Source organism: Haliotis rufescens, unplaced genomic scaffold, assembly GCF_023055435.1.
Source record: "Haliotis rufescens isolate VD_foot unplaced genomic scaffold, xgHalRufe1.0.p SCAF_14, whole genome shotgun sequence".
NCBI lineage: Eukaryota > Metazoa > Mollusca > Gastropoda > Lepetellida > Haliotidae > Haliotis > Haliotis rufescens.
Window position 1 is genome coordinate 25,049,117 of NW_025963824.1, and position 17,212 is coordinate 25,066,328.

Below are 17,212 nucleotides of genomic sequence, written 5' to 3' on the forward strand. Positions count from 1 at the left end.
TACATATTGAGTACCTGAATAAAAAACTATGCTCCAGGCAGAGTTATTTATGTGTTTCTTTCAATATTTGATACTGTAACAATTGTTATATCAGTGTATTTTATATCAATGATTGTAACTGTATTATATTGTTTTTGTTGAGATTCGGTAGAAGCTCATTGCAATGTACTTGGACAATGGTTAGTGGTCAGGAATTTAGTACAATTTAATGTTAGCAGTGATTAGGAAGTTACCATATTTAGATGTTAGTGCCATGTGTTAACTTCCGGAATAGCATTGATATATGTCAAGCCTTATATAAACATGTGGAATATTCTGTGTGGAAAGTTCTGGAAGCTACTTGGACTCTATAAGTGGAGTGGACGCGTGCCTGTCTCATCCCATCACACATTTCCGCACATTATATTACACCAAGACCAGCTTTCGTGAAAAGATCACTTATCACCCCGGTTTCCCTGCCTGGGCACTTTCACAGGAACTTGGCCATTGTTGCTGCTGAGTGAATATACATGTATATCATTATCACTAACTTTTGCTATTTTGCTTTTGTATTTCTATCATGTTATATATTGCCATTGAATATTGTACTACCACTCTTTTGTGTACTGCCATTGTACTTGCTGTGCAGTAATTTGTATTGATTTGTAACCAAGTTAATTTTGTAATACAATTATTGATTGTTTACCCTTTGTTGGTTGTTTTTTGGTTTTACACAAAATTCTTTTACGTACAGACTCCTGGGTTAATATATCGTTTCACTTTGGGAATCGACACGTAACACAATGTTACGTTTCGAGACAGATACAAGCTAGAAATCAAAAGCGACAAAAATAATAAATATACTTATGAGTCACTATCGAGAAGTGATGATAACAGGTGTTCAAAAAAAGGTGAGCGTTTTCTGCCCCACAGATGACACCCGTCGCAAACACATGCAAAGGCTAGTCAAACGTGAACCTTCGCATGTCTACCAAAAAAGAGTTACTAACGCCTTGAATGTTGTAACGCTGATCAAACAACTTTCAAACAAGAGCCGTATGAGGCGCTTTGTAATCTTCGTAGAAAGAGCATATTACAAAAAAACTGCAAATATCGTTTCATTGTTGTTGTGTTTGATGATGGGATGGCAATTATCCATTTACTGGACACACTTTTCTACTTCAGTATAGGTGCGGCGTGTCACTGTAGGTGTGCATGTCTGTTTATTGCATGTGTCATGACTGTCCTGTACAGTTATGTTAAGCAAACCAACGTTTTTTTGTTTAGCTTTATATGTCTTTTCAGTTAATTCTTTTGGCATAATGCACTTGTACATGTGGATATGAATCAAGCTAAATGCATGCAGTGTTACCTATACCATTTCAATATTGATGTTAGTTTATGTGTAAGTGAGCGAAATAAACATAAACGACGCAACGTCATTATGCCATTCACACAGTGAGTATGTACTCCTGAATTCTTGCGTTGCTACCTGCTCCTGTTTAAACACTGATTGTTAACCTGGCAAACAAGTTTCAATATATCAGAGAGATTAGAGGTCGTTCAATTTACTTCCTTGTTACAAATGCGGGACTCCCAGCTCTGACCACAGCAAGCCACAGGTAAGTCTAATCATATCTCTAATATCCTTCTCGGTCCAGCTTATTATTAATCTTTATGTGTTTCTTTATATAATCCCGAAAAGTGACCACAGTATCCTGTATAGTGATATGGTAGGATAACGCCAGCTTACACACAATTCGTGTCTCATTGTTATCTTCAGGATTGTGATCATCGCAATGTTGCAATGACCAGCTGAAAGGCTTGACCTCATTTAATGTGTGTTGAACGTGAAGGTTCGTGTTGCTATTTTAGCAATACTCCAGCCACATCAGGGCGGGGTATACCAGACATGGCCCATGAGGGGATCGAACCCGGGTCAGCGTTTTACCCACCCTCGTTTAACCAGCCGTTCTATGCTTAATGAAACTGATGTTCAAGTAACATCCTGAGTGAAAAAAATACATTAAACTCAAACACACCATTTATCATCACTTGTCTTCAGATCTTGCTTTGTGATTGTTCCGTCAGTTGTGCTCATGAAACATAATAGTGTTTAATGTGACGTCAATGCCTTGTCACATTTCATCTGTCTGTTCACACATTGAGTTACTGAAAGTCTGCTGGCAAACATGCAAACATGCAAACATGTTTCTTCGAAAATAAATCTTTATAAATTTAAATTAACGACACCATAATAAGCATACATTGTTTAGTTGAGCTCACAAGAAATCAGGCTAACGTCTAACGGTCATTTCTCCAGCAATCTACCTCACTTGGGCCACATATACCATCACATAGAACATTACTGCCCAGTCACAAATTACCCTGACGACATCGATCGTGAGCGCTGGCTGGAGGCCGCCATCTTGAATGGAGTCTCGTTCGAGGGAGATCTCGTTATATGTTTACAAACCAACTTTCAACATTTAACAGTCAGGACGGTTCCATGACTGTAAGTCAATAATGAACCTGAAAACATTACACGAATCCTTCAGCTATTCCTCCAGTTTCAACGCTCTAATCACCATTGGCGTCTTGCCAGAATGTATCGATCTCTTCATGATGGTCAACACGTGGTCGCCGAACATACAGATTAATGCACAGGATTTCTGTGGTCACGTTGTGGGGTCATGGGTAACCCATTGGTTTAAGGCGCCGCAATTCGCTCTGCTGAGTTGCGTCAATCGCCCCAATTAATGTTTCAAGGTTTGTCATTTTTCAACATTGTACCACGTCCTCAGGGGTTTCACGAAAGTGGTATATGTCTGAGACCTGCATCACTTCAGGGTTACACGCTGACACGCCGTGTTCAAAAGAGGGGGGGGGGGGGGGGGGGGGGGGGGGGGGGGGGGGGGGGGCGGGGATTAATTTCAAACTCACAAACTCACCTAAGAAATAAACAGTGCAAAGAGAAAGCCCCAAACAAACATTATTCCCCTGTGCGTGACACATACGCTTCGCGTGTTAATCCAGAGGTGACTCGACCCGAGTTACGTGACGGGAAGCAGTCCACGTCGGCCCGAAAGAAGTAACACAGGCAGAGGTAGGAGACCGATACAGAAGTGATAGGAGTGTGGCCAGGGTCCGGATATAGAAAGTGGTGTCGATCCATGTATCACTTGACAGGTATTGTTTGGACTCGTGTTAAACAGCTGTGTGTATATTCACTTTGAAGGATCTACATGGTACAGCAATAATGTTGAACCTAAGAATGGTATATTGCTATTTCCGGATAACTGCTTGACATTCTAGGTGATGTTTTGTTTATATTTCGGTTTGACTTCAATGCAAGGACTGGTAAAGAGCCAGATAATGTGGAGGATGATGTTCTTGTATATCTCTATGACATCATTTCAAAATACAAACGCTACACCTTATGTTATGGTCATGTTACTTACATAATTTTAATTGCTAATCCATTGTATCAGATTGACGTTCCTTAAAAAAAATAACTTTTCTTCCGCTTGGGGTGAAAGACTACCCGAGCGGAGGTTTTTGAACTCGGATGTCCGCGCTTTGTCGTTTCCTGAGTATTAAAACTTAATTTTCTGATGCCCCTGGAAGAACATCCCAAACTTAACCGCGTCAGTACAACTGTTTAACTTGGCACTCAGAAGTTGGTTATGTTATGATCGGTTTAAGCAAATTTCCGTTGATATATTTAGACTGGCGTCGCGGCAACTTATACCTGTGTCGATTTGTAATACCCTCTGCATATTTTGATTGGGTCAGCTGTGTTTTAGAACTGATTAGTTTCTTTAAGTGTTGCCCATTTGTATATGTTCGTCTGTCAGACGTCATGCTGTGTGGGTCCAATGTTCAATTGTTACCTTATTACTAAATGCTCCAGCTTGGTGATTATTTTTTTAGTATTTATCAATTTTATTGCCATTGGTCTGCCTATTAATATATGTTTTCGCCTTCACGTGTCTATTAATCACGCTCGCTATTAAAAACTTTTGGACAATTACGAGTCGGCTCCTCTGTGGGTGAGGCTTTCCTCAAGCGTTGACTGTGGAATTGTGAGTTAAGCACCTTACAGTTTATTTCTTAACCAATTTGATGTACCAAACAACCATGTAGTACAGTGGGTCCTTTTAGGATTTATGTTAATGATATTTATATATGTATAACGTTACTTCCAGCGCACACATTACCCCATAGATTAGAATGTTCGTTCTTATTATTAATGATAACAAAATGTCGGCCCCTCTTCTTTTAGGTCATAAATATATAAACATGGTTTAATACAGCCAACCCCGAGTGCACCGTAACTGAGAATGAAGTTTCAACTAAGTGCCTTTCCTTAAATACCCTTTAATAAACCATATTACCCCCCCCCCCCCCCCCCCCCCCCCCCCCCCCCGCCTCCAGTCACTTCCTCAATTTGAGAAGTCCTGCAAGGAATCGCAACACACTATCACAGTCACGGATCCTTCATATATTAATATTTTTCCCCGTTGTGAAAGAAACCCCATTACGCTATTGAAGGAAAAAACATAGTAACACATAACACTACTCTTATCAGAACTGATTTTATTTAAGGTAAGGGTACTTTGGTCAGGTAGACTGGTGTTGTTAAATGAATATTTGAGATTTCATCTTTCAAACCATACAATTTATCAAACTATGTATTTCCTTCTCGATACCTCCCTTTTATTGCATTGTGTTGAGTCACCGTGGTGCTCGCAATAATTGTGACAAGGCAACAGGAAAATTAACAAATAACAATGCATCAAACAGCAAGTTTCATTTTCAACAGTGTTCTTTTTCTAAACTGATATCATCCTGTGAAACAGGTTTAACATTGTTGAGAGGCGTACAGTTATTCAACACTCAGATTACTTCCTGGTCCCAAACACACCCACAACACGCAAAGGGTAAGTCTAATGTCTCTTATTTATGTTAGTTTTCCCCTTTGTTCCAGGTTTTTATGACACATTTTATCCAGAGGCGCTTTGCCTAAGTTAATATCACTTTCTTTAAACAGTATCGAAGCAGGGTGCCTTGTTCGTTGTGATTTGTACACAAAAAGGAACATCCCTATCGCGGGAACGTGTGACACAATGTAATGTCATATTGAAGAAACCTGCAGCTGAAGTTTTATATATTGTTTCACCGCTTGAGTGTCGTCCTTGTGTACGGCGATGGGATGTTAAAATATCTACGATGATGGAGGGAAACTATATCCTTACTGTACGCTTTTCTACTGCAGCGTAGCTGCCACGTTTCACTGTGCATTTCGTGTTCACAGTGTGAATGGTGACAGCTATTTTATGTATAAAGGCTGTCCTGAATAGCGTTTGTTTCTGTTGACTGATATAGCTTTCCAGTTGCATTCCCTCTTACATACTTTCAAGACATTTCCTCGGATATTTACCTTGCGTTCGAAACATCGAATTTGGAATCCAGTGCACGTCATAGGGACGCAACGCACCCTTAGGACTAGTGAGTTGGTTTTATCGCCGCTGTGAACATTGGCATGCCAGCTTGATGGGCGAGGAAGTCGAATTGGTGTAGGTTTTAGAGGTCACCACTTTGTTAAATGACACGGGGACGAGTATAGTGTTGACATAACCCGGGCGAATCTGGGATTCGAACCCACTATCATAGGTTTCTGGCACATTGTTATGCTATTGAAGGAAAAAACATAGTAACACATAACATGAATGAATATTTGAGATTTCATCTTTCAAACCATACAATATATCAAAATATGTATTTCCTTCTCGATACCTCCCTTTTATTGCATTGTGTTGAGTTACCGTGGTGCTCGCAATAATTGTGACAAGGCAACAGGAAAGTTAACAAATAACAATGCATCAAACAGCGAGTTTCATTTTTCAACAGTGTTTTTTTTCTAAACAGATATCATCCTGTGAAACAGGTTTAACATTGTTGAGAGGCGTACAGTTTTAGTCAACACTCAGATAACTTCCTGGTCCCAAACACACCCACAACACGCAAAGGGTATGTCTAATCTCAACTTATTTATGTTAGTTTTCCCCTTTGTTCCAGGTTTTTATGACACATTATATCCAGAGGCGCTTTGCCGAAGTTAAAATCACTTTCTTTAAACAGTATCCAAGCCTTGTGCGTTGTGATTTGTACACAAAAAGGAATATCCCTATCGTGGTAATGTCTTAATGCTGTAGCCCTAATCAATTAATGTCATATTGCAGAAACCTGCAGCTGAAGTTTAATATATTGCTTCACCGCTTGAGTGTGTGTTTGTGTGTGTGTGTGTGTGTGGGGGGGGGGGGGGGAGGTTATAGAAGGGAAACTATATCCTTACTGTACGCTTTTCTACTGTAGCTGCCACGTTTCACTGTGCATTTCGTGTTCGCAGTGTGAATGGTGACAGCTATTCTATGTTCGAACAGCGTTCGAAACTACGAATTTGAAATCCACTGCACGTCATAGAGACGCAACTCAGCAGGTTTTTGTCACCTTAGGACGAGTGAGTTGGTTTTCTCGCTGCTGTGAACATTGGCATGTCAGCTTGATGGGCGAGGAAGCCGAATTGGTGTAGGTTTTAGAGGTCATCGCTTTGTTGAAGCACACGAGCAGGGGTATGGTATTGACACAACCCGGGCGAATCTGGGATTCGAATCCACTATCATTGGTTTCTGGCACATTGATTTGCGCCCTTTTGACGGCGTCTTTAAGTATGTAGTTCTAATCAATGTACGCAGTGGTCAAGAAGTTATTATATGTTTATGTTATTGTGATGTGTAAACTGCCGGAATAGCATGGATGGATGTCAAGCGTTATAGAAACATGTGAAATATTCTGTGATGCGATGGCACTGTATGGAAAGTTCTGGAAGCTAGTTAGGCTATATAAGTCGAGTGGACGCGTGGCTGTCTCATCTCTCATCTCTCACACATTTCCTCATATCATATTACACCAAGACCAGCTTTCGAGTGAGGATCACTTATCACTTGTCTAGGCCTTTTTTTCGGGAGCTTGGCCACTGTCGGTGGTGGGTGTATATATTATTAACACTGACTTTTGCTGTCACCGCTGACTTTGTAGTTAATACTGACACTGATATAATATTATGTATTGGCATTGTAATTACTTAACAGTAATTTGATATTGATTTATAAATCTAGTTAATTGTGTAATACAATTATTAATTGTATAATATTTGTTAGTTGTTTGTTGGTTTCACACTAAATTCTTTCAGTACCGATTTCTAGGTTAACATATTGTTTCAATTTGGGAATCAACCCGTAACACAATGTCTCATTTCGAGACTGATACAAGGCAGGAATCAAAAGCGACAGAACCCTTTCTTTATTCGTAAGAATTGTGTGATTAAACCAAAGTCCATTGGACGATTCCAACTATGCCATTAGCATATGTTTATGAGTCACTATTGTAATGATGATACCAGGTCATGAGGACGGTACACATGCAAAGGCTTGTCAATAGTGAACCTTTGCAAGTCTACTCAAAACAAGTGCTTACGCCTCAAGTGATGTGACCCTGATCAAAAAAATTTCGAACGAAAGTCGTACGACGCGCTTTGAAATAATCTTAGAAAGATTATATTGAAGAAAATACAAATTGAAAATATCGTTTCACAGCTGTTGTGTTTATTCCTGTGGTGTATAGGTGGAAAGTTAAAAAGGTTTTGATGACGGGATGGGAGATGTATATTTACTGTACACACTTTTCTACTGCATGTGCCATGGCGGATATATATAATAAGCAAACAAACGTTTTCGTTGCTTAGCTTGATATGTCTTTCACTTAACACCACGTTATATTTCTATAATGCATGTCTACCATGTGGTTATGAATCAAGCTAGAATGTATGCAGTGTTACCTAATCCCATTAAAATATTGATGGTTTTTTTATGTATATGTTAGCAAGATAAACACCTACGACGCATGAGCCTCATTTCGGTCACACACAGTGATTATGAACGCTGGAGTTAATGCATTGTTACTGCTCCTGTTTCAACACTGACGGTAAACCTGGCTATCGGGGAGATTAGATATCGTTCAATTCACTTCCTTGTTACAAGCGCTGGCCTCCCAGCTCTGACCACAGCAAACAACAGGTAAGTCTGATAATATCTCTTCCAATATCCTTCACAATCCATATTATTATTAATCTGTATGTGTTTGTTTATATATTTAATGCCGATAAGTGACCACCGTGTCACCGTAGCCTGTATAGTGATATGGTAGGACAAGGCCCACTTACACACAACTCCGGAATGAGATCATCACATTGTTGTCCGGACCAGCTGAAATTCCTGACCTCATTTGACATTACATGCACCAACCTCCTTTCGCCTCACAGTCTAGACCAACGTTTCAGCAAAATATCAGTGTAGGTTGATTTTAGGCCGCTTTCAGCAATACTCCATTATATCAGGACGGGTTATACCAGACATGGGCCATGTGGGGATCGAACTCGGGTCAGCGTTTTAACCACCCGCTCCTTTTTATTGTAACTGGTGTATAAGTAATATTAACCCCTGAGTAAAATAAACACATCAAATAGACCATTTATCATCACTTGTTTTAAAAATCTTGCATTGTGATTGTCTCCTCCGTTGTGCTCATGTGGCATAAATGCGTTTAATGTGACGTCAATGCCTTGTCACATATAAACTGTCTCTTCACACTTGGCAGGCTTAGATAGATATCATGCAAACATTTTTCTTCGAAATAAATCTTTGTAAATTTGTCTATAATTATAATATAAATATCATACATTATTTAGTGGAGCCTACATAAGTGTTTCATGTTCAGATTCCAGTTTGGAACATCCGCTAAAGCAACTCATAATGACTTTCCTATTATAAATATCCCCATGAACAGGTGTGAGCGAGGTTAAAAGATACGTTGGTTGTCAAATGGTTCTGGTTTATATTTATGGAGGAATGAGTGTTATAATATTAAAGGTAAAATAGGAAGTTGTGGGACGACTTTTGGGGCATTCTGGTCCACTTGGTGTGTTTCATGTAAGGCAAATGCATGTCATAATCACCTTTATTTGGTTAGACGTACTCTCGTCTGAGCATGGGGAGCTATACACTCCCAAAGAAGAGGATATTCCAAAGTAACAGATGATTACAGTATTCCAAAACGGTATCGGGTGATGGTAATGGATCGAAAAGAAAAGGAAGGACCAGACTATTAGGTAAAGGTCAGAACCACAGTGACGTAGTCCCGGTAGTATTGTCCACATACGCTTCCATGGACCATATGCAGTGGCGCTCTGGCAGCCATAGTGATCCAGCCCCATATAATTACAGATCCACCCATATATTTGTCAAGTTGCCTTACGTTGACGTTGTCAAGACGTTCGTTATGTTAGGTCGGAATCGTGACCAGTGATGACACAACTATGTTGTTTGTTCGGTTATATTCGATAGCAGACATGTACGTGCTCACACAGCAGCACTCCGAATCAGACTAACGTCTAACGGTCATTCGCCCTACAACCTACCTCAATGACGCCACATATACCATCACATAGAGCACCTTTAGAATACAGTACCACAACTTCTAGTGAGGACGATCTCTGTCGTAGGTCACATGTCTCAAGAGCGACGTCCACACTGTTAAACTTAGTGCAAATTTAACTAGTCATGCCTATGACGTTGAACTGAACGAAAAGGGTCGAATAGGTGACGGACACTTACGAAGGTTACGGGTAGGCATGGTGTCTCGTGACTTTAGCCTATCGACACTTACGAATGGTCCCGATGCCATTTGGCACACACGCCCTCAGACGTCAGACGTCGACCTCGCGAGTACGCGTGAATGATATGGTATTTTACAATTCGTCGGTTGTTTTTTGTCACAGAAAAGTGTGGTAGGGAACACTGTAAGGATAATGTGGATAATAGTGAGGAACGAGGGAGGAATAAGCACGACTAGTGATGACACAACGGTGAGTTCTTTTGAATCAGTACTGAAACAATCTAGCCGGTGAAAGTGGCCTGTGTGAATGTTCCAGGATAGTTTCCAGTAGCCACAATATTCTACACAAAACCATTTCATCCTTTGTACTCGACGTTTTTGTATGAAGAATATTAGAAGCCGCTATATAATCTATAATAGCCAGTAAACGAGTACCTAACCCAAATGATCGTTAAGGGGTGATTGATCGTAAAGGGGATGCAAGGGCTGAGGATAGGGAGTTCGGGGTAACCTACCCTAACACTGGCGATATTTGGAAGTGTTCAGCGCCAATATAATATCCCTAATAAACTGCATTCTTGTGCATGAGAATGATAATTAATGAACCGAAAAAGATAATAAATGTATATTAGTTCCCATTTATAACCATTTTATCCACTTCAATTACGAGAAAAACGAAATAAAAAATATATGAAAAATAAAAGTGCTTTCGTAAACTAGCGCTTGCTCTAAAATGCGCCGCCGCAGGCTATAATTAGTAAACAAATACTCAAAACTCAAAACACCGCAGGGCGTATCCAATGACATTGCGTACAGAGATGATAGATCACTGGGAGGAGCTTATGCACACTTGATGACCCCTGAAGGCACAGGGCATTGTTTCACCGGTGTGACTGGCAACAAAATACTACAAATTACGTCATAGGGTATGATCAGTGTTTGAAAAGTTTGTGGTATTTTATTCTAAAGGTAGGCCTCACAAGTTAGTACTCGCTACGAGCACTCGCTATATGTTTATAAACCAACTTTTAACATTTAACAGTCAGGACGGTTCCATGCCAGTAAGTCCAGAGTGAACCTGAAATATTACAGGAAACCTTCGGCTTTTCCTCCAGTTTCTACGCTCTAATGACCATTGGCGTGTGGGTAGAATGTGTCGATTTGTTATAACCATTTTATCCACTTCAATTACGAGCAAAACGAAATAAAAAATATATAAAATATATGTTTTTCGATTTTGTCTACACGTGGTCGCCGAACATACAGATTAGTGCAGTTCAAGGCGCCGCAATTCGCTCTGGTTTGTCATCCTCATACCCGTGCTCTTGGGTTTACCGAGAGTGGTATATGTCTGAGACATGCATCAGTTCGGGATAACACGCTGACATAAAACAGTGCATAGAGACAGACCCAAGCAAACATTATTTCCACAAAGACGATAAACTGTCTCTTCCTCAACGTCATATGTACATTTCACGTGTTAATACAGAGGTCACTTGACTCGAGACTGTCACGGAAACAACCCGTGTCGGGCCGAGAGAGATAGGGGCGAGGCCATTGTCCGGATATAGAGCGAGCGCCGTCTAAACCTACTAGTATAATATCATTAATGCTTTGAAACTCGTCGTTTGGAATATATCAGGACTGCTCTCAAAGTTATCTGGTTGTGAGTGTAAGCCTTGAGTTTCAAAACTAATTTGACATAATTGGTTTGACAGAAACATGGACCCCGAAACTGAATTTTGATGACACTATTATTTAATACAATGATGGCTACCTCTTTCTTCCAAAAGATTGGACACTTGGAACTATGGTTCCAATTCACAAGAAAGGTTCGGTGACAGAGGTTACAGGGGATTCAACTTACTAGTATATTTAGTAAGATACTCATTAACATTATTAACAAACGCTAAGTATTGTAGTCGGATACCCTTGATAAGATCGAAGAGCAAACATGATCCTGACAAGCTTACTCTACCACTGATTATATGTTTATGCTCCAGACTCTTATAGAAAGGTAGATTCATGGTGAACTTTTTTATATTTGCACAGTGATTCTCGAAGCTGATTGGTCAGTTGAACAAAGATCAATTTTCATTCGACAACAGAACTATTTTTTTCGCACCCCATTCATTCACAAATCCACGCCTTTCCCTCTATATGTTTTACGTGCTACTATCTCACTGACTCGAGGTTTATTTTTAAGACAATAAACATAGTTTCATATGAACCACATTATTTCACATGATTTTCGTTTGACAGTAAAAACCAAAACTACATTGTATGTCTGCGTTTGTAAATAAACATTGCTGGCCATTTGACACCTGTCAAAGTATATTACCTCATTAAAGCGGATGGAGATTTGACCGACATGAAGAAATATTCGTCTAGTTCAACCTCTGAACACATTTAATGTCTTTGTTGTCAAAACTATATATGGCCAGATTAAAGTTTCAACATTCAGATTGTGATGTTGCCAGAAACTGTTTCCAGTGCGCCAAGATCATTACCACAAAGTCCGCGTTTGCGTCTGTGTTAGAGGACTTGCTGTTCGATGAATGTTTCGACCAACCGAATCCAAAAACCGGACTTAGTACAGACAGGTTTGCCTTTGTGAACGCTGTTGACATCGATAACTGCCAATGAAAATGAAAACACAAGGAAAAAGACTAACCTTGACAAGTTGACATGAACTTAGTCGCAAATCTATACAGGTAAGAAAAACACGAAAATAGGACTACTCACACTTTCAATGATGGCATGAGAATAAAAACAAATTCATTTTGCAACAACATTCAGACTTTCCGAAAGACATTCTAAAGATACACTATTTCGTAGAATTTTGTAACGTTGTGAGAAAAAATAAGAAATGACACTTTTTATACAATGTATACGTTTTTGTAACCGCGACGTCAGCACAGTACGTCGGTGAGCGGTTTGCAGGCTGACTGACGTACAGGCACCATGAGGGTTAATGACACAGGAAAGGTGCAACTAAACATTATTCTTTGCAAATTTATCATTTCGGCATGCACATCAGACGGTTCAGAAGGACTTTGAAGGAGATCAAGGGTAGCAAAGAGTGTTACCTTAGCGACAAGATTACCTACATGTGGTTGCGAAATCGATGCACTTTACTGGACTTGGAAATCAAAACAAAAATAAGTGCAAGGAAAACTTACCCCAGCGAGCTGATCATGTGTCCGATATTGAACTAACCTAAACGAACTCTGTGAATGCTGACAGCTTGGCACCGGATACCGTGTTATCAACCGTGTTATCAACAGGCATTCGACCTTTATGAATCACATCAAAATATCAACAAACTCCCGTCATCTGACTCTGTCCACTCCAACAGCGCGTTTGACAAGTCCTCCTAAAATCTCACATGCACATGTTTCCCATCAGTCACACTTGTCTCAAATCACACACGATGTTCATTAAACTTGTCCGGATGTAACGCCGGTTCTCTTGTCATTCCTGGTTTCGGCTGTCTCATATCTGGGTCAAGTCGGGCCATTCATTCCGACACTGTGACAGCAATCGTACTTTCCAAAGTTTACCTTCTTTTCGTCACTTTTCTCTAACAAACAAGACTTCTGTGCATTTGACAGGTTTTCCATGTTTCCTCTTCTCAATGTGAAATGCATGTCTCTGCCGATGTACGACGGGGGGCTGTCTGTCAGTCACGAGATCTTGTCAAAACAAGCCTTGATTAAAAAATCTGATGAACCTTTTTGGAAACCTGTCGTCTTTATCAATGCTAGATAGCGTACGCTGTGTAAATCGGACAGAAATATAACTGCAATAAGGTGATCTTTATAGTTTTTTTACAGAGCTATATTTTTCACGGGTAACAACACGTTAATTGAGTAATGCGATTGGGAGTGAATGGACAGTGTTTTTTCACACGCGGATTGATACAAAACAGCTGATCGGCGACAGGGTTTTTTTCCCTCGAAACGACTTTAATATAATTATCGGTAATAAATAGAATAACCCACTCGGAACGACTGACTGCGTAAAATATGTCACTCCTGACATATTTTCCGTAAATACTCGTACCTGGTTGGTTATTCTATAAATGTTTGCCCAATTTTGGAAGAAACCACATTTTGCTATTGAAGGAATAAAAAATAGCAAAATATAACACTACTCTTATCAGAACTGATTTTACTTAACACACACTTTGGTCAGGTAGACTGGTGTTAATTGAATATTTGATATTTCAACTTTCAAACCATACAATATATCAACATATGTACTTCCTTCTTGAAACCTCCCTTTTATTTCATTGTATTTAAGGGGGCACGGGTGGCCCTGTCGTCTAAGGCGCCGCGATTCGCTGTGCAGAGTTGCGTCCATTGGACACGCCAGAAACCTATGATTGTGGATTCGAATCCCGGTTCGCCCCGATTATGTTTCTAGGTTTGTCAGCACCATACCCGTGCTCGTGGGTTTCACCGAAGTGGTAAACGTCTGAGACCTGCATCACTTCGCTCTTTCCTCCCACATTAAGCTGACACGCCGCGATATAACTGGAATACTGTTAAAAGCGGACGTTAAACCCAACTCACTCACTCACTCATTGTATTTAGTCACCATGGTGCTTGAAATACTTGTAACAAGGCAACATGAAAATAAACAAATAACTATACGTCAATCAGGGAGTTTTTCATGTGTTTCTACATTTCATATTTTAACAATGTTCTATTTCTAAACTGATACAATCCTTGAACACAGCTTTAGCCTTGTCAAGAGTCGTATGCTCAAGAGGCGGACAGTTTGATGCAACACTCAGATTACTTCCTGGTCTCAGGCGCGAGGCTCCAAATACATCCACAACACGCAAAGTGTTAGCCTGATCTCTCTTCGTCATGTTTTATGTTTCCCTCCACAATCCAGGATTTTACGGTACATTATGTCCAGAGGCGCTTGCCCAAGTAAATAACACTTTCTTTAAACAGTATCCTAGCATGAGGTGCTTTATGCGTTGTGATCTATACACATAAAGGAACAACCCTCGTCTATGTATTTGTCCATGATTACAAGCAACAAAATAACGCGCAGTTTTTCAAGTTATTCATTTTCACATGCAAAGGTTTGTGAAGTGTTCATTTTGACAAACGCGGGAACATATGACACAATTCTTTAAATGCTGTAACCCTGATCAAACAAAAATTATAGTTGTATGACGCTTTTTGAAATCATCTAAAGAAAAAGTATATCAACGAAACCTCAAGTTTGTTCCTTGCGTGTACGGGGTAAATGTCAAAATGTTTACGATGACAGAAGGAAACTTATATACTTAATGTACACTTTGCTACTGTAGTGTTGGTGCCGCGTTTCACTGTGCATGTCGTGTTCGCTGCGTGAATGGTGACAGCTATTTTATGTGTCACGGCTGTCCTGAATAGCGTTTGTTAACTCGACACAACATTCCAGTTGAACTCCCTCCTACATCCTTTCAAGTATGTGCCTTCCTATTCAAGATGCGCATTGATGAATTTGAAAAGTTGACAAGGAAGTAAGATAAGCGTTGTCTACTTGAGTATAAAACACACATAAACATGTCATTTGAACTACCACCCAGAACAGATGCTTATCGCATGGAGCTTCTGTCATGAACTGGAACATTAACTTAAAACATACATATTAGTGCTATTACTGCTATGAAGATCGAGGCAACTTTACACGAGCGGGAACAACATATTTAATTGTTAGCTCATTTATCAACAAACACATATATGATAGTAAGATCCGTTGTTGCATATGCATGGTCATAAGGTTTTTTATAATATCACAAGAATGATTATATCAACGACACAAGAATGATTATATCAATGACATGCATTCCTCATGCATACATGCTTTGTATCGTGAATTAGTGAGTACGTGAGTGAATGAGTGTGGTTTAATGTCGCTTTTCGCCAGTTCACACTGGGGGACACTAGAAATCGGTTTCATACAGTGCATATTGACCACACATTTTCGCAAGAGCTGACTAACGGGGTCGGGTGGGCTTGCACAGTGATTGCATGTCATCGTGTCCCAATGTCATAGAACGATGGCCAATCACTGATTTGTCTGGTCATGAATCGATTATTTTTATACCGTCGTCATAAAGCTGGAATAGTGCTGAGTGCTGAGTTTGACACACACAAAAAAGAAAAAAAGATTTATATTATGAAGGGAATTGTTCTGAAATAGCCCTCAAAACTCCTGAAAGATCTGGACAGTGTCAGCGGAGATATATCTTCATCCTTCGGTGTATGTCACCTTCTGTGACAACTTTTGTTTGGTATGCTTATTGTTTGTATCCTAAACAGCCTCGTGAAAACCTTGGTTAGTGTTTGTTTTCAGCAACCCATGCTTGTCACAAGAGGCGACTAACGGTACCGGGTGGTCAGGCTCACTGACATGACGATAACATGCATGCATCTACCAGTACCTTTGTGCAGATATCTATAGCATTATAACTTAAATAATTATTAATTCCCGAAAATGGAAATGACTTGTCATCTTAAAAGGTTTGAGCAGCAAGGTTAGCTGATTTGATGGATTCATTTTATGTTAACCAGCAATCTCAAAGTTGCACAAACAGTTAAATGTAGATCAACCTGCTGTTTACGTGTTAAGTGGTTCTGGTTGGCTAAATTCGGCTGAATTTGTTTTCAGATTTCTTTGGACAAGCACATGGACGATGTTTCTGATATATGTTCTACTACTTGCCTCACTGCCGGACTCCTCACAAGGTAGGTTCTTACAATGCGGAATCACACAGTTTGCACATCGGTGTTTCGATTCATACCTCAATTATCCGAAAACAATACACAGTCAATCCTTAAGTAAAAGACATAATTATCAAGATATCATATTGTGCCTAGGTGAGGAGTGTATGTTGTTTTTATAACTCTATCACAGGTGTACAAATAGGTGATTGTAGGGAAACGTTAAACAAGAGACATGCTTAGATATTGTCATCTTCCCGAGGCAAGGGAGTTAACTGACTATAAAAGTCGAGTTTCCACCCTTGCTGAACTAGGCTGGAATTCCGGGGATCGATCGTAGCGCCACCAGTGGTTATTACGAGTTATGTTCCTTCTAAGCCTCTCCTATGGACCAATCAGATTTCACCTCTCGTATCATTGCATTTGTCTCAAACAAAATGGTGGCGCCCAGTCAAAACGATCTGATTGATAATCAAGATCTATATTGTGATAAAACGGGTTTTACATAGCGAAGTGCATCAAATCACGTGAGCACCTTGATTAAAAACATAAAAAGACTTGGAAAATATCTGTTGACAACGAGTTGGCGGTGCACATGCTTTGCAAATCCTGCAATCGACCGAAATCTGCACGACATTTTACAAACCGTATTTCGATTTCGGTGCGCGATTTTGATTGGACTATGCATAGACTCGTTAGCCCAGCCAAAATGTAACTCCATAGTACCAGCCTAGTTCGGCAAGGGTAGAAACTGGACTTTTATAGTC

At 39.9% G+C, this 17,212-nt stretch overlaps 1 protein-coding gene across 4 annotated transcripts in view; it reads left to right on the forward strand.

Annotated features, from left to right (window-relative positions):
* Nucleotides 1-17,212, forward strand: part of LOC124131236 (receptor-type tyrosine-protein phosphatase T-like) — a 236,164-nt gene that overhangs the window by 189,269 nt on the left and 29,683 nt on the right. Inside the window, exons 1-2 of one of the 4 annotated variants that reach the window (XM_048395187.1) lie at nucleotides 4,633-4,922; nucleotides 16,393-16,469. The exons of 2 other annotated variants lie outside the window; for them this stretch is intronic. In XM_048395187.1, the coding sequence (XP_048251144.1) occupies nucleotides 16,418-16,469 (52 nt within the window). In that variant the 5' untranslated portion in view covers nucleotides 4,633-4,922; nucleotides 16,393-16,417. Of the gene's footprint in view, nucleotides 1-4,632; nucleotides 4,923-16,392; nucleotides 16,470-17,212 lie in introns of those variants that run through there. One more of the 4 variants, XM_048395188.1, reaches the window with a different exon arrangement.